The 14,304-nt window shown below is 39.3% G+C and overlaps 1 protein-coding gene across 2 annotated transcripts in view; it reads right to left on the bottom strand.

Annotated features, from left to right (window-relative positions):
- ANKHD1 (ankyrin repeat and KH domain containing 1) overlaps window positions 1-14,304 on the bottom strand; it is a 277,970-nt gene that overhangs the window by 130,062 nt on the left and 133,604 nt on the right. For both annotated transcript variants that reach the window (XM_075856368.1, XM_075856369.1), the window contains exon 12: window positions 7,729-7,856. In XM_075856368.1, the coding sequence (XP_075712483.1) occupies window positions 7,729-7,856 (128 nt within the window). The remainder of the gene's footprint in view (window positions 1-7,728; window positions 7,857-14,304) is intronic.

Below are 14,304 nucleotides of genomic sequence, written 5' to 3'. Positions count from 1 at the left end.
TTGTTTTTACACTTTTATAAAACGTTTTTATTACTTTATTTTTTACTTTTTACTTGTTTTACTTGAAGCCTGGCAGCACTGATCGCTGCTATAATACATTACACTACCTAGGTAGTGTAACGTATTATAAACTGTCAGTGTGACGCTGAGAGTCACACTGACAGGAAGCTTATGAGAACCAGCATCCGGTTCTCATAGGCTGCTGTGCATGGCAGACCCGGGGGCTGTTATATGGCCTCCGGTTCTGCCTTATAACCGACTGCAGCACCAGCAATCGGTCCCCGGGAAAGTTTGTTGTAGCAACAAACTTTCCAGTTCGTTGCTACAACACACTTTCCCTGCGATCACATAACCGGGACCTGAACTAATCAGGTCCCGATCATATCTCCGGGAATAGAGGTAGGTGATAACAGCGCGATCCGGGTGTCAGCGCTACTCTGAGACACCCGGATCGTGCTTTTAACACCCACCGTGAATTCACGTCGGCACTGCACAGAGCCCAGCAAGTGCCGACGTGAATATACAGTGGGCGGTCGGGAAGCGGTTAAAGCAAGGTGGAGGTGAAATGTACAAATTTCATTTTATTTTTTTTACGAAATTCATATGTAATAAATTTTTTCCTGTAACACAGAATGTTTTACCAGAGAAACGCAACTCTATATTTATTGCCCAGATTCTGCCATTTAGAAATGTCCTACATGTGGCCCTAGTGTGCCAATGGACTGAAACACATGCCTCAGTAGCAGAGGAGCACCTACTGGATTTTCAGGCCTCCTTTCGATTAGAAAATAATGTTGGCATCATGTCAGGTTTGAAAAGGTCTTGTGGTGCCAAAACATAAGAAAAACTCTCAAAAAGACACCATTTTGAAAACTGCACCCCAAGGAATTAATCTAGGGGTATAGTGAGCATTTTAATACCACAATTTTTTTTGCTAAATTTCTTTTAATTAAACCATAAAAATTAAAGCCTAATTTTTTTCAAATAAAACATACGTTTTGATTTTTACAAGGAATAAAGGAGAATAAACACCCCAATATTTGTAAAGCAATTTCTCCCGACAGCAATACCCTATATGTGGTCATAAACTTATGTTTGAACACACAGCAGCCCTATGAAGGGAAGGAGAGCCATTTGGCTTTTGGAGCTCAAATTTTGCTGGAGTGGTTTTCGGTGCCATGTCGCATTTGCAAAGCCCCTGAGGGACAAAAACAGTGGAAATCCCACAAAAGTGACCCCATATTGGAAACTACACCTTTTATGGAATTTATGTAGGGGTATAGTGAGCATTTTGATGCCACAGATTTTTTGCAGAATTAATTGGAATTAGGCTATAAAAATTGTAATCAAAATTTTTTTCCATAAAATATCGTTTTAGCTTATATTTTTCCATTTTCACAAGGGCTAAAGGAGAAAAAGCACCAATATTTGTAAGGAGATTTCTCCTGAGCACAGCAACACCGAATACGTGGACATAAATTCCTGTTCGTACCCACGACAGGGCTTAGTAGCGAAGGAGTGTTATTTGGCTTAGGGTATGTGCACACGATAACTGCAATTACGTCTGAAATTACGGAGCTGTTTTCAGGAGAAAACAGCTCCTGAATTTCAGACGTAAGTGCATGTACTCACGTTTTGCGGGGCGTCTTTTACGGATGTAATTTGAAGCTGTTCTTCATTGGAGTCAATGAAAAACGGCTCCAATTACGTCCCAAGAAGTGTCCTGCACTTCTTTTGACGAGGCTGTAATTTTATGCGCCGTCTTTTGAGAGCGACGCGTAAAATGACAGGTCGTCGGCAAAGTACATCGTAAAGCCCATTGAAAGTAATGGGCAGATGTTTGCGACGTATTGGAGCCGGTTTTTCAGACGTAATTAGAGGCGTAAAACGCCTCCATTACGTCTGAAAATAGGTTGTGTGAACCCAGCCTTATGGAGCACAAATTTTGCTGGAATAGTTTGCGGCACCTCGTCACATTTGCAAAGCCCCTGCAGGATCAAATCAGTGGAAAACCCCCGAAAGTAACCCCATTTGGGAAACTACACCCCTGAAGGATTTTATTGAGGGGTATAGTGAGCATTTTGACCCCACTGTTTCTTGGCAGAATTTAGTGTAATTATGCCGTGAAATTAAAAACTATATTTTCTCTGATAAAACTTGCAAATTTTAACGTTTTTACAAGGAATAGAAGAGAAAATGTACCCAAACATTTGAAAAGCAATTTCTGCAGATTACAGCAATAACCCATATATGGTAATAAACTGTTGTTTGGACGCACAGCAGGACTCAGAAAGGCAGGAGCGCTATTTGGAATGCAGATCTTTCGGATTTGATATTTGGGTGCCATGTCGCATTTGCAAAACCCTGGAGATACCAGAGTACAGTGCAAGCCCCCAAGAAGTGACCCCATTTTAGAAACTACACCCCTCAAGGCATTTATCATTTGCCTGGACAAATGACAGGGTTCAGAATTGAAGCACACCATGCGCATTTGAGGCCTATTTTGGTGATTTTACCAGTATTGGACCACAATTGCAGGGCTCTGAGGTCAAATAGTAAAATGAGGTCAAATAGTAAAATGACCCCAATTTTGGAAAATGCACCCCGTAGGGCATATTAAGGGGTGTAGTGAGCATTTTGACCCCACGTGTTTTCTCATTAGAAATTAAAGCGTAGCGGATGGTGACAAGTAGAAATTGCAATTTTCCACTGATATACCTTTTTAGTGCACAATATGTTGTGCCTAGTTTGTGTCATTGAAGACAAATACCTCAAAATGTGAAGCGGGTTCTCCCGGGTTTGTCAATGCCATATATGTGGACGTAAACTGCTGTTGGGGACACTGTAGGGCTCCGAAGGAAGAGCGCGCCATTTGGTTTTGGAGTTCAGATTTTGCTTGGTAGTTTTTTCGATTTGGGGTTTTACTGGTATTTCAGTTTATAATGTGGGGGCATATGTAATTTGTGCGGAGAACATAAGGGCATAATGGTGTATAATAATGGGGTAAATAAATAATTCATAGATGTGTGTCCAGTATTGCACTGATAAAAGGTGCCAAATGTTATAAACTTTTGGAACACTGCACATTTTGCCTCGGCATATTCCTAGGGCCAGAACCTCTTTATTTTCTCTCTACTGGAGCTGTGAGGGCTTATTTGTTGCTGGACAATCTGTAGTTTTCATTGGCACAGTTTTGGGGTACAAGCGATTTTTTTTTTATCACTTTTCATTACATTTTTTGGCAAGCAAGGCGACCAAAAACAATTTTTTTTTTACAGTTCACCGTGGGCTATGAATGACATTTTACTTCATTCTCTGGGTCGATAAGGTTACGGCTATAATATATATATATATATATATATATATATATATATATATATATACACATACATATATATACACACACACATATATATATATATATATATACACACACACACACACACATTATGTTTTGCAGAGTTTGCACAGTAATATATTTTTTAAAGAATATTTTGATCACGATATTATGAGAGCCATAACTTTATTTTTCAATAAAAAAAAGCTGTGTAAGGGCTTGTTTATTGCGTGACGAGTTATAGTTATTATTGACACTATTTTGGGGTACATGCGACTTTTTGATCACTTTTTATTCTATGTTTTCTGAGGAGTGGACCAAAAAAATAGCGATTGAGCGCTGCATTTAAGGGGTTAATCTGTCAGATCGGAGGCCAGCTCCGATCCTGGCTATGCAGCAGGGTGTCAGCTGTAATACATAGCTGAAACCCGCTGGTGATGGTGTAGGCTCATCTTCTGAGCCCACACCAGCAATTCAACGTACAGTTGCATTGTGTTGCCTTAAGACCTTGGCGACACAACATATTAGTACGTTGTATGTCGCCAAGGGGCTAATATAATTAATTCAGGCAGTATTCAAGGCTTAAAGAGGCTCTGTCACCAGATTTTGCAACCCCTATCTGCTATTGCAGCAGATAGGCGCTGCAATGTAGATTACAGTAACGTTTTTATTTTTAAAAAACGAGCATTTTTGGCCAAGTTATGACCATTTTCGTATTTATGCAAATGAGGCTTGCAAAAGTACAACTGGGCGTGTTGAAAAGTAAAAGTACAACTGGGCGTGTATTATGTGCGTACATCGGGGCGTGTTTACTACTATTACTAGCTGGGCGTTGTGTATAGAAGTGTCATCCACTTCTCTTCACAACGCCCAGCTTCTGGCAGTGCAGCACTGTGACGTCACTCACAGGTCCTGCATCGTGTCGGCACCAGAGGCTACAGTTGATTCTGCAGCAGCATCAGCATTTGCAGGTAAGTAGCTACATCGACTTACCTGCAAATAGATGTAGTGACTAAACGACAAGCAATAAAATGCAAATATGTGAAATATGTTTGTGAAAATAAAAGTAATCATTGCTCGTTCTGACATTGTAGTATTTAAACATGTACCATTCGATTGATAACAGACATGTAACATTGATAAATAAGTTACCAAATGATAAATTTTTAACAATTTTTGAGATAACGTTGTGTCTAAATACCTGTCTGTAATCGCTGATCATCTGCAATAATCGTATTGAGGACCGCTAATACGAATAACTACTTGTGTGGAACCTGTCACCAGCATTTCGCCTATTAAACCAGCAATACCTGGTGGAAGTGGGTGAAAAATCATTTTTTATGTAACCTATAATTACCTTTCTAAGTAGGCTCTGTACCTTTAGTATTCTGTATTTTAGTGTTCCCACACCGTATGATAATGAGCATGAGTCAAATCTTCATTCCTCAAGCCTTTCCGAGTTAACCCCGCCTCCTTACTTTTGATTGACAACTGCTCGCCTCCCCCAGCACACACTAAATCCTGCGCATCGATGTGTTCTGTTGCGTGCGCACAGCGGGACACCATAGCGGCACATGCACAGTTACTAGATTTGAGGCCCAGAAGCAGAGAAGGGTGTCGGACAATACATTATAGGCGCATGCGCGATATCAGACGAGATATCGGAATTCAGGGTGGGCCAGTTTTCGGCGGTGGACGGACATAAGAAGAGGAACAAACAAGACTGACCAATTACTACCATAAAAAGGCGCAAAATGTTTGCAGATCGTTATTTACAGTCGGAGGAGGAGTTTAAGAGAGGGGATAATGACAATGAACTTTTGACAGCAGCGGCCAGCGAGGGGTGAGTAGAGTTCAATAGGTGAAATGCTGGTGACAGGTTCCCTCTAACACAGTCCATCTGATCTGATTAGACATTGGAGCGGCATACTGAGGATGGGATGGTTCCCTTTAACCCTATAGTCTCACTCAGGTCTCAATAGCAATACACTAATTTTGCCATAGACTGCAATATCGTGATATTGCAGTCTATGGCATAAGCGATCTAATGATTGCATGTTCAAGCCCCCTAGGGGGGCTAAAAAATAGCAATAACAAAAATGTAAAAAAAAAAAAAATGCTAAATATAAAAAATTACAAATATATAAAAAACAAAACAAAATCACCCACACTTTCTTAGATCATGTAAAAACAAACATATTAGGTATCGCTGCCTCCGAATATGCCCGAACTATAAAGATATTTTTCTAATACGATGAACACCGTTGTGAGAAAAACAAAGGTCAAAATGGCCAAATTATTTTTCTTAGCCACTTAAACCCACCCAAAAAAAGTTGAATAAAAAAAAGTTATCGCAATGACAGACATTCCCCAAAATGGTATTAATCAAACCTACATCTTTCTACGTACAGAAATAAACATTATGGCGATGAAAATGTTTTTGGGTTTTTCAAACTTACATTTTTTAACCCCTTAGTGACCAGCCCATTTTAGGCCCTAATGACCAAGCAATTTTATTAGTTTTTCTATAGTCGCATTCAAAGAGATATAACATTTTTATTTTTTCGTCTACATAGCTGTATGAGGACTTGTTTTTTGCGGGATTAGTTGTACTTTTTAATAGCACCATTTTTGGGTACATATCATTTTTTTATTAACTTTTATTAACTTTTTTTGGGGGGGGATTATAAAAAAAACCTGAAATTCCGCCATTGTTCTATGCGTTTTTAAATGGACGCCGTTCACTGTGTGGCATAAATAACATGTTATCTTTATTCTATGGGTCGGTACGATTACGGCGATACCACATATGTAGAGGTTTTTTATGTTTTACGACTTTTGCACAATAAAAACACTTTTGAACTAAAATTATTTGTTTTTGCATCATCGCTTTCCAAGAGCCGTAACTTTATTTTTCCATCAATGTAGTGATTTTTTTGGGCTTGTTTTCGGCGGGACGAGACGTAGTTTTGATTGGTACTGTTTTGGGGTGCATGGGACTTATTGATTCATTTTTATTCTGACTTTTTTGGGGGGCAATGGAAAAAAATTGCAATGTCGCCATTGTTTTTTTTGCGTTTTTTTTACAGCGTTCACCTTGCGGTTTAAATTACATATTAACTTTATTAATGGAGTCATTACGGTCGCGGCGATACCATATATGTGTACTTTTTTTTTTTTTACACTTTTACTAAATAAAACTTTAATCTTTATTTCACATTATTTATTTCATTAGTGCCACTAGGGGACTTTACTGTGCGATCTTCAGATCGCTGATATAATGCTTTGGTATACTTCGTATACCAGAGCATTATTGCCTGTCAGTGTAAATCTGACAGGCAATCTGTTAGGAGGTGCCTCTGGCGCGTCCTAACAGGCATATGTCCAGGGCAGACCTGGGGGCTTTTATCAAGCCCCCGGCTGCCATGACACCCCATCGGAGACCCGCGATTGCATTTGGGGGCCGCCGATGGGTGACAGAGGGAGCTCACTCCCTCTGTAAACAAAGTTAAATGCTGCGGTCGCTATTGACGGCGGCATTTAACGGGTTAAACGGCCGCGATCTAAGTAAACTTCGATCGCTAGAGTTGGAGCAGGAGCTCAGCTGTCATCAGACAGCAGAGCCCCGGCTCTAGCCTGCACGGGAGACCCGTGCAGGACTTAGACTAGGCTCACGTGAAAAGGCGTCAGCCTAGCCTAAGGCCCCTTAGTGACTCACGTGAAAAGGCGTATTGGTGGTCACTAAGGGGTTAAAGGTACTAAAACATAGCAAATGTATATGTTTTGTTATCACTGTGATCGCACTAACCCCCAGAATAAAGGTAGTGTGTCATTTACACCACACAATTAACACCGTAAAAACGAAACCCATAAAAAATTGTTGAACCTCAGTTTTTTTAATTACATTGTAATGATGCTTTATTCACAAGCATATATTTTTTTCTGTACTTCCCTTTATTTTTTGACGTCATGTTATGTTCATGCTGTTAACTGTCACTTGTTCATAAAGTTTTTAAAAAACAAAATATATTTGTAGGCCACTGCAGCCAGTTAACCAAGTGAGCTTAACATCAAATTACCATGATGTAGTCAAACTGTGGTTTATGGATGAAATGTTTCCAAAAACCTCACTGATTTGCTGCATTTTCACGGTAATCTCTGGCAATAGAAACTTAAACAGCCCATATATCATAGGAAACACAGAATTGCCAGATTATATATACCAATACCTACAAATTACAAGACTTAAGGCTTTTTAGGTTTCCTTAAACTTTTCCTGGATGCAGTTTTTACTGTCCGGTTCTCACTTAACAGTAAGAAGGGAAGTTAATATTCCTGGTTTTAGTTTGAAAAATACAAGCACTACATACACTATAGAATAGGAAACTTACTTTTAGCCTATGAGCTGGATCTGCTCCTTTTGCTAACAGCTGCTCAACAACAGCAAGATGTCCTCCAGCACACGCGAGAGACACAACAGTGTGATCATTATTAGCTGTAGCTTGATTAATATCGGCGCCTAGAATAAAACCAAAACAAATAAGTATACATGTATAGTGTATACGTCTCAATAAAATTATACTTTAATACCATGTTCATTTTATTACACATTAGAAGAATTTAAAAAAACAAACACATCAAACAGGATATAGTGAGGAGTATACATATTCGCTAATTTAGTGGTCTAGCTTCAATGCAGAAAGTTTGATATTAACCCCTTAATGACCAGTCATACTTCTCACAGCGGTTATTAACCCCTTAAGGACACAGCCCGTTTTGACCTTAAGGACCAGGCCAATTTTTTTCAAATCTGACATGTGTCAATTTATGTGGTAATAACTTTGGAATGCTTTTATGTATCAGAGCAAATGAGGTTTTCTTGTGACGCATTGTTCTTTATGTTCGTGGTAAAATATGGTTGATACATTCAGTATTTGTGAACACAAAAACTCAGAAAATTTGCAAAAATTAACACTTTTCTAAATTTAAATGTATTTGCTTGTAAGACGAAGTAATACCACACAAAATAGTTACTAGCTAACATTTACCATACAATTCTAGGATGTTACAAGGCTTAAAACTTTAGCAGCAATTTCTCTCATTTTCAAGAAAATTTACAAAACCTATAGTGGCTTTGAGGGGCCTATTGGTAACCCCCATAAATCGCCCCATTTTAAAAACTGCACCCCTCAAAGTGTTCAAAACAGAATTTAGAATGTTTCCTAACCCTTTAGGCGTATCACAGGAATTAAAGCAAAGGGGAGGTGAAATGTACAAAATTTAATTTTTTGCCTTAATTTTATTTTAATCCACTGTTTTCTATAACACAGAAGGTTTTTCCAAAAGGACCGCAACTCAATATTTAGATACAGATTCTGCAGTTTTTAGAAATATCCCACATGTGGCCCTAGTGCGCTAATGGACTGAAACACCGGCCTCAGAAGCAGTGGAGCACCTAGTAGATTTTGGGTCCTCCTTTTTATTAGAAAATATTCTAGGCAACAATGTTAGTTTTGAAGAGGACTTGCCATACCAAAACAGTGGAAACACCGCCAAAAAACACCATTTGGCAAACTACACCCCTTCAAAGAATTTATCGAGTGGTATAAGGAGCATTTTGTCTCCACAAGGTTTTTTGCTGAATTTAATGGAATTAGGTCATCAAAACCTAAATTTTTTACAACACTACGTAGAAATGTAAACTTTTTACAAAGAATAAAGGGGAAAAAAGCACACCAATATTTGAAAAGCAATTTCTCCTGATTATGGCAACACCCCATATGTGGTAATAAACCTCTGTTTGGACAAAAGGCAGAGCTCAGAAGGAAAGGAGCGCCCTTTGGCTTTTGGAGTTCAAGTTTTGCTTGATTGGTTTTAAGGCGAAATGTCGCATTTGCAGTGCCCTTGAGGTACCAGTATAGTAGAAACCCCTAAAAAAGTTAATCCATTTTGTAAACTACACCTTTCAGGGCATTCATCTAGGGGTGTAGTGAGCATTTTGACCCCACAGGTGTTTCATAGATTTTATTACAATTAGGCAGTGAAAATGAAAAATTTTATTTTTTCCAAAAATATGTAGTTTTAGCTCCCAATTTTTTTATTTTCACGAGGGGTAATAGGAGGAAAAAAAAACACACAATTTGTTACTCAATTTCTCCAGACTATGGCAATACCCCATATGTGGCCCTAAACTGCTGTTTGGGCACATGGTAGAGAATAAAATAGAAGGAGCGCCATTTGGCTTTTAGAGCGCAGATTTTACTGGATTGGTGTACGGGGGCAATGTCGCATTTGCTGAGCCCCTGAGGTACCAGTACAGTAGAAACACCAAGAAAAACAACAAGTGACTCCAATTTGGAAACTACAACCCTCAAGGCATTTGTCATTTGCCTGGACATATGACAGGGCTTAAGAGTGAAAGAGCACAATGCACATTTCAAGCCAATTTTGGTGATTTTTGCAGCATTGGCCCACAATTGCAGGGCTCGGAGGTCAAATAGTAAAACAAATCCCCAAGTAGTGACCCCCATTTTGGAAACTGAAACCCCCTCAAGGAATTTTTTAAGGGGTGTAGTAAGCATTTTGACTCAGGGATTTTTTTTTGTTTTTGTAATTTTTTTTATTAGAAATGAACGCTCAGCAGATGGTGCAAAGTGAAAAGTGCAATAATCCACTGGCATGCCATTTTAGTGCCCAATATGTGCCACTGCAGACAAATATCTAATGAACTGTTAAGCAGGTTCTCCTGGGTATGGCGATACCAGATATGTGGATGTAAACTGCGGTTTGGGCACACCGTAGGGCTCAGAAGGGAGGGAGTGCCATTTGACTTTTGAAGCGCGGATTTAGCTTGGTAGTGGTTCTGTTGGGGGTTTTGCTGGTATTTCCTTTTATAATGTGGGGGGCATATGTAAGCTGTGTGGAGTACATCAGAGCATAGTAAGAGGGTAAATAAATAATAATCCATAGATGTGTGGCCAGTGTCACATTGATAAATGGTGCCCAATTGTACCCTCTTTTGGAACGTTTTGCACAGTTTGTATTGCCATATTCAGAGAGCCAGAACTTTTCTAAACCGGAGCAGGGTTGGCAAGCAAGATGATCAAAAACCATAAATTCTGACAATGTTTTTTTTATGGCATTCACCGTGGGCTATAAATGACATTTACTTGATTCTACGGGTCCATACGATTACGGCGATACCATATGTATATAGGTTTTTTTGTTTTACAGTGTTTGCTCAATAGAATCATTTATTTGAACACCTTCCCACTCCTGGACGTACTATTAGGTCATGGTAGCTGTATCGTTCGCGCTCCATGACCTAATAGTACGTCTCGGGAGTAACGGCCGTTTCGGCCGTCCTCCCGACACATACAGGAGCTGTGACAGCTGCTGTCTCGTATAGCAACTGCCGCATCTCCTACGGCTGGGACCGATCTCTGTGTCCCTGCTGATTAATCCCCTTAAAAGCCGTGTTCAAGAGAGATCGCGGCTTTTTAGGGGTTAAGCTACCATCGCCGGCCTGCTACACGATAGCGGCCGGTGATGGTGGCTATGGCAACCGGACACCAAACAATGGCGTCTGGCTATGCCATCGACGGAAGCCTAGTGGGACCTGACAAAGTCAGGACCCACTATGCTTGCTGTCAGTAAGTAGCTGACCGCTCTGATACACTGCACTATGCGTGCAGTGTATTAGAATAGCGATCAGGGCCTCCTGCCCTCAAGTACCTAGTGGGACAAAGTTATAAAGTTAAAAAAAAAGTTAAAAAAAAGGTGTAAAAATAAGAAAATAAAAGTTTTAAAAGTCATAAAAGTAAAAATCCCCCTTTTTCCCTTATCAGTCCTTTATTATTAATAAAAATAAACAAACTATACATAATTGTTATACGTTATTTATCCCGCACGGTGAACGCCGTAAAAGAAAATCATAATAAACCGTACCACAATTGTTTGGTCACTTCACCTTCCAAAAAATTGAATAAAAAGAACAAAAAGTTGCATGTACCTAAAAATGGTAATGATCGAAACTACAGTTCGTTACGCAAAAAATAAGTCCTCGCACGGCTTTATTGATGGAAAAATAAAAAAAGTGAATGATTTTTTACAAAACTTATTTTATTGTGCAAACACCATAAGACATAAAAAAATACTATAAACATCTGGTATCGCCGTAATCGTATCGCCCCGAAGAATATATGTCATTTACAGCGCACGGTGAACGCTGTAAAAAAAATAAAATAAAAAAACAATAGTAGAATTGCTGTTTTTTAGTCACAACGCCACCTAAAAATAGAATAAAAACTGATCAAAAAGCCGCATGCACCCCATGAAAACTGCAATGAATTCCTCAAGGGGTCTAGTTTCCAAAATTGGGTAACTTTTGGGGGGTTTCCACAGTTTTGGCACCACAAGACCTCTTCAAACCGGAGGCCGGTGCTTCAGTCCATTACTGCACTAGGGCCACATGTGGGATATTTCTCAAAACTGCAGAATCTTGACAATACATATTTAGTGGCGTTTCTCTGGTAAAACCTTCTGTGTTACAGATTTTTTTTTTAATACAATTGAAATTCAGCAATAAAAATTAAATTTGCAAATTTCACCTCTACTTTGCTTTAATTTCTGTGAAATGCCTGAAGGGTTAAATAAACTTTATAAATGCTGTTTTGAATAGTTTGAGGGGTCTAGTTTTCAAAATGGGGTGATTTTTGGGGGTTTATAATACATAGGCCCCTCAAAGCCACTTCGGAACTGAAGAGGTACCTTCAAAAAAAGTCTTTAGAAATTTTTTTAAAAATATGAGAAATTGCTGTTTATGTTCTAAGCCTTGTAACGTCCAAGAAAAATAAAAGAATGTTCAAAGAACGATGCCAATCTAAAGTAGACATATGGGAAATGTGAACTAGTAACTATTTTGGGTGGTTTTACAAGCAGATGCATTTAAATTCTGAAAAATACTATTTTTTATAAATTTTCTCTAAATTTTGCAATTTTTCACCAATAAACACTGAATATATCGTCCAAATTTTACCACTAACATAAAGCCCAATGTGTCACGAGAAAACAATCTCAGAAACGCTTGGATAGGTTTAAGCATTCCGACGTTATTACCACATAAAGTGAAATACGTCAGATTTGAAAAATGGGCTCTGAGCCTTAAAGGAACAGTGTCATCACAAATTATTTTTTTATATGTTAAAGATGTTAGTGCTTTATTAAAAACGTTTATATTCATTTGTGTGTTTGTGTTTTACTTTTTCTTATTTTTACACTTTTTCTTCCCTATGGGGGCTGCCATTTTTTGTTCCATTTCTGTGTGTGTCGATTAACGACACACACAGACATGGAATACGGCAGCCCATAGGGACTGTGAACGGCTCCCGTCCCATTGACTTCAGTGTACGGCGTCTGTGTGGGAACTGCGCATGCGCCGCTCCCACATAGTCCAATTCGAAATTGGCGCCATCCGGCGCCATTTTCCTGTGGACCGGAAGTCGCGGCCGGACAGTAATATTACTACTTCCGGTCGCGGCTTCCGGATTTGTGCACTTGGACCAGCGGCAGCAAACGGAGCGGACGGGCCGGAGGGAGCCGCGGCGGCAGGAGCAGGTAAGAGATTTCAATGTATGTTCGTGTTTGTGTGTGTTTACTACTGTATGTAAACCTACTACACTGTGTGTTAGCTCAAAAAATGGCGACACACAGTGTAGGAGGTTACACCGTTCAAACCCCTCGTTTATCCCGGCACTAGCCAGGATAAAGGAGGGGGGGATGCTGAGAGCTCACTAGAGCGAGGGCTTTTAACCCAATGTTGCAATGCTGCAATTTTGGGAATAGCTCCATCTAGTGACCAAAAATGGGTAGTATTATAAATTAGAATTAATTTATAATATTTCCTGACTCGTGAAAAAAATAAAAAAAATTTGAACAATGTTTAATCACCCACACACTAAATGTTTAATTTTTTTAAAAAAAACATGTTTTTCTGGCAACACATTCCCTTTAAGGCCAAAACAAGGCTGCGTCCTTAAGGGGTTAAAAAAAAAGAAATTTGAATCATTTATTTTTTGTGTTGACATATTCTGAAGGTCATAACTTTATTTTTCCATAAAAAAAAATATGTATAATGGCTTGTGTTTTGCGGGATGGGCTGGAGTTTCTATTGGTACAATTTTTGGGTACATGCGACTTTTTGATCTAATTTTATTCTGTTTTGGGAGGGGTGGTGACCAAAAAACAGCGATTCTGGAATCGTTTATTTTATTTTTTACGGTGTTCACCATGCGAGAAAAATAAAGTGATATTTTTATATAGTTTTGGGTCATTACGAACGCAGCAATACCAAATGTGTACTTTTTTTTAATCTAATCAGTTTTTTCCTACTTATTATGGGGAAAAAAGGCAGTTATTTTTTTTTTCACTTGAAACTTATTTTACTCTTTTACAACATTTTTATTAACTTTTTTTTTTTGTCCTACTAGAGGACTTGAAGGCATGAAGCCCTGTTTGCTATTCCAATACACTGCACTAACTACATAGTGCAGTGTATTATAGCTGTCCGTTATTCACTGACAGCAAGTCTATTAGGCTTCGCCTCCGGGAGGGACCTATTAGGCTTCCGTACTAGGAAGACCAGGAGGCTGTAGTTAGGCCTCCGGTTGCCATAGCAACAACCCGCACCCCACGCAGGTGCGATCTAACCACCTAGATGCAGCGATCGCTGCATCTAAGGGGTTAATCGGCCGAATCAGAGGCTAATTACGGTCCGGACGGTAACAGAAGGGTGTCAGCTGTGATAAACAGCTGACACACACACAAACGATGGCGCTGATTGTTCAGCGTCATACTCTTCTCTTCACAACGCCCACTTGGTCAAAAAGTAACACACGCCCAGCTGTCCATTAAGAAAGTCATTAGCATAAAGCTAATATAGGTCGTAACTCCGTCAAAAATTAGTTTTT

Source organism: Rhinoderma darwinii, chromosome 3 (assembly GCF_050947455.1).
Source record: "Rhinoderma darwinii isolate aRhiDar2 chromosome 3, aRhiDar2.hap1, whole genome shotgun sequence".
NCBI lineage: Eukaryota > Metazoa > Chordata > Amphibia > Anura > Rhinodermatidae > Rhinoderma > Rhinoderma darwinii.
Note: the sequence above shows the minus strand (reverse complement) of the source record. Positions and strands in the feature narration are given on the sequence as shown.